This window comes from Mus caroli, chromosome 5 (assembly GCF_900094665.2).
Source record: "Mus caroli chromosome 5, CAROLI_EIJ_v1.1, whole genome shotgun sequence".
NCBI lineage: Eukaryota > Metazoa > Chordata > Mammalia > Rodentia > Muridae > Mus > Mus caroli.
Genome location: NC_034574.1, coordinates 108,589,805 through 108,594,252, shown reverse-complemented (window position 1 = coordinate 108,594,252; position 4,448 = coordinate 108,589,805). Strand labels below are relative to the sequence as shown.

The window sequence follows — 4,448 nt, the reverse complement described above, 5'->3', positions numbered from 1 at the left end:
GAACTCAGAAATCCACCTGCCTTTGCCTCCCAAGTGCTGGGATTAAAGGCGAGGGCCACCACTGCCCGGCGACCACTAAGGTCTTAAACACCTAGACTATAAACCCAGAAAGCAGGGTGCCTCCTGCCCTGGGTTTCAAGATGACTACACCAGGATCCACAGCCCAGACTGGTGAAGGGATCTATGCTGTCTATTCTCCATAGTCAGAACATAGCTGAGAAGTGGAGCCTGGTCTTGTCTCTGAAAGACATGGACTCTGGAAGCAGCCTTGCTTGCATCCTACCCCTTACTTCGCTTCCTATAAAATGGGGTGTGAGTAGAGACGTCTAAGAGACTGTGAAGGAAGACAAGATCACAGATGCCACCGGAGGCTGGGAACAGTTCAAAGACAGCGCAGGGTGCTCTGTACTATCAGGACAAGTGTTCCTCCACGGCAATCTGGGGTCCCAAATGAGGGTGGCAGAGCCAAGAGTGGGTGGGTGGGCAGGGCAGGGCAGCCCCAAGGGCAGGACACCACACTCTACGCAGACTTGTTCCAAGGCTGCAAGCATTTGTGGCTTCAAGGGAGCCTGGCAGTCCCACTATCTCAGCTAAGGACCCCTAAACCAACTTGGCCCTGGTCCCTCAAGCAAACTCCTGCCCTGAGAACTACTAGCTTAACAGCATAGCTTGGTGGATACCTCTAGAGCAGAAGTGCATATGAGAGCCACATGGACAGACACACGTTCCTGCCGCAGAAGTACAAAAAGCAGAACACCTCTGTAACCTTTCCTTTGCTGAAGATACCAAGAAATGGCACACCACTCTCCATTCCGGGAGAGCCTTGGCCAGGGCAGGGCCATGGATGACCCATACCTCTGGCTAGCAGGACACCAGGGCTTCCAGGCTTCTGATCCAGGTCTCTCACATCCCCTGCCTTGCTCATCTTTGCTCCAGCTGGGCCCAGCTGCAGCCTCAGCACCCAGGTCTGTCTTCCTAGGCCAGCGCAGGCTCTACTCCTCTCACTGTTCCCAGCCACCCGAGGGCCACAAAGATCCTTCCTCAGGAAAGGGCTCTTTTAGCAGACCGAGTACAGCCACTTCCATCCCTACACCACCAAAACATTCAGCTATTTCAAGAGCCTCTCTTCCTCACCAGCCACTTTCAACACGAGGATGGGTCTCCATGGCCCCCTTGGTAGGCCCTCAAGTGCCTTCTACCTCAGAACTGGCCGTGCCTAAGACTCCAAGGCAGGGGCTAACCTTAGTTTCTCAGACAGGACAGGGCCCTGTACCAAGGGAGCCCTGGACCATGGCACTTATACCCACTACAGTGCAGACAGTACGACCCACACACCAACCTCACCCTCTCAGCTGAGCGGCCCTGTGCTTCCCTAATGGCTACCTGCACTTCCCTGATGCCAGGATGGGGAACATTGCCCTGAGATGTACAACTGTTTATAAGGAAGGCCAGCGAGGTGTCCGCAGAGGCCAGCCCTGCACGCACCATGGAGCCCCCTTCTCAGAAGCACCTTCAGCTGTGAGAAATGGCCCATGCCTTCAATCCCAGCCGAAGCAGGCAGACATCTGTGAGCTCGAGGGCAGCCACGGCTACACAGTGAGGCCCCATCTCACACAGCCAGACCCACCTTATCTGTAAAATGGAGTTACAGCACAGAGAACACAGAAAGCCAAAGTGACCCATGAAAAGTCCAGACCTAGAGACCAGGACTTGAGTCTCAGAATTCAGGCAAATCTGAAGCAAAAACCTCTGGACAGACAGGGGCACAGAAGCTGGGCGGCTCGCCCAGGACACAGGGCAGAACAAATGTTTAAATTCCGGTTTCATGAGCACCTAAGAACTTGGACTCTGCATGACTCCACGCTGGAGTGAGTTCTACAGAGACACTGACAGACACTGGAGATGTGGAGGAAGGAGTCCACATCTGTGGTCTCCAGGCATCCATAGAGCCACCTCTGAGGAGTCAGGGTGAGTGGCCAGAGACTGCACAGAACAAACTGACACCATCAAGAACTGTCAGTGGCTCAGTGGGCACCAGGGAAAGGCTTGTCACCCAGGGAGGCAAATATTGCTGCTGTTGCCACCTGAGGACAAAGGAACTGCCAGCAGGTAGAACTGAGAGAGTGCCCATGAGTGAGTGACAGTCTCTGCCAGGACGGATACCAGGGCCAGGGGTCAGGGGCTCTGCCGTTACACACCCCTGGCCCTGGTGGCTACCACCACACACCACAGCATCTTCAGGAAAGGAAGGCATAGCTGCCACCACTCACTGAGGCCAGCAGTCACCTCAGCCTCACCTCTCCTCACACCCAGGACATTTCTACCACACTATTTCCATTCAGCAATGTCACGCAACTGCAGGCAAACACCCAAGGCCAGGGGTTCAGGGGACTCACGTAGAGGTGATGGTGCGGAAGCGCTCCTGCCCTGCCGTGTCCCAAATCTGCAGCTTCACCTTCTCCCCATTGATCTCCACAGTCCGAATCTTGAAATCCACTCCGATTGTGGTGATGTAGCTGCCTGCACAGAGGCAGCCTGTTATTCAGAGCCCGTTGGTCCCCAGCCCCAGCCTGCCCCACCCCACTGTGTGTGCCCCATCCAGGCTAGGCTAAGGAGAGCGGCCTGAACCAAGAGAGTTCACCTGCTCTAGCATGCCCACAATGCGAGCGAGGCAGTTCACAGGGACACAGAGTAAGAAAGACTTTCAGAAACACGCTATGAATGACATTAGAATGTGAAGTGATGGAGGCCGCCTTTACTAAAGGGCAGGGGAGGAACATGTTGGCTGTGACCTGAGAATGGAGCACCTCTCCAGCCTGGGTTTCTCTTTGTATTAGGGTGAGGACAGCCTTCAAAGCTGACTAATAGGACCTAACACTGCACTTTCTGGAGGGGGACAACAGCAACATAGCCACGGCAGGTTTGGGGTTTGTGAGGCTAAGCCCAGGTAAGAGAGAGAGGAAGGAGTCCGGTCTTTGTGTACTGCTGAGAACTTCCACTGTTTCACAGCAAAGAAACCTTTGGAATGGCTCTTTGGACATCTGTGTGGAAGATGCATTTAAGCACACCATCTACTTCAGTAGTTCACTGTGGTGCAGGTTTACAAACACCGTGGGTCCCACCGCATCCAGAACACACCAAGATCCTCTTTCAAAGGACCAGAGGACCATGTGAAGTGTGGCAAGGACATAGGAAAGGCCAAAGTTCAAGGTGAGGCAGAAATGAAAGCAAGAAGGTAGTAGAAACGCTTAGCAGAATCTGTGATGGGGAATGACAGCCACAACAGGGCAAGCACGAGACACCAGGCCAGCATCCGGTACCTTGCAGGGCCAGCAGCTCCTCCCATATGAACAAGCAAAACAAAAACTGCAAGGAAGAAAGCTAGAGCCGGATTCTGAGGAACAGTGGTTCTCAGCTAGGGTGGCTTTGCTCCCCAGAGAACACACGGAGTTATCGGAGACAATCTCAGCCATCACACTGCAACAGGCATCTGGTGAGCCACAAAGGGCCTGGGCTCAATTCCCAGCACCCACATGGAGACTTGCCACCGCAGACAGACTAGCAGACAAAAACCCCCAGCTACAGTTACAGAGGAAAGGCTGATGGCACGTAGGTGAGCACAGCTTCCCTGGAAAGCAACTGCAGCCCTAGTGAGGTGGGGCTCAAGCAGGTCAAGGTGCTTGCTGCCAAATGGGATAACCTGGGCGAGTCCCACAGGATGGGAAGAGAGAACTCACTCCCGAATGTCCTCTCCTACACAGCCACACCATGGTGGTCTAAAGGAGAATGACCCCCACAGGGTCATACACCTGATGCTTAGTGACCAGGAAGTAGAACTGTTTAAAGAGATGACAAGTATTAGGAGGTGTGGCCTTATTGGAGAAAGTGTGTTAGTGTGGGGTAGGCTTTGAGGTTCTAAAGCTTGTGTCAGGCCTAGGCCAGGATGTAGCTCTGAGCTCCTGTTCCAACCCAATACTTGCCACCATGCTCCCTGCCATGATGACAATGGACTGACCCTCTGACACCGTAAGCTAAGTCCCCAATTAAATGCTTTCGTTTATAAGAGTTGTGGTGGTTGGGGGCTGGAGAGATGGCTCAGTGAGTAAGAGCACCGACTGCTCTTTCAAAGGTCCTAAGTTCAAATCCCAGCAACCACATGGTGGCTCACAACCATCCGTAACAAGATCTGACGCCCTCTTCTGGTGTGTAAATAAATCTTAAAAAAAAAAAAAAAAAGAGTTGTGGTCACAGTGTCTCTTCACAGCAGTAGAACAGTGATCAAGACACATGGCATGTCCCTTCACATACCATGGCAGGTCCCCTTCGCCCTCAGCTTCAGTCAAATACGTAAGTTCTTAAAAAAGCAATTTGGCAGAACCAGGCAAAGTTGAAACACCTTAGACCCTATGCCCTAGTAACCTCACTTTTATGTTTACAAAAAGAACAGT

General features: G+C 52.9%; 1 protein-coding gene across 2 annotated transcripts in view; it reads right to left on the bottom strand.

Annotated features, from left to right (window-relative positions):
* The window catches only part of Rab35 (RAB35, member RAS oncogene family), a 15,085-nt gene that overhangs the window by 4,498 nt on the left and 6,139 nt on the right, over window positions 1-4,448 (bottom strand). For both annotated transcript variants that reach the window (XM_021162508.2, XM_021162509.2), the window contains exon 3: window positions 2,397-2,520. In XM_021162508.2, the coding sequence (XP_021018167.1) occupies window positions 2,397-2,520 (124 nt within the window). The remainder of the gene's footprint in view (window positions 1-2,396; window positions 2,521-4,448) is intronic.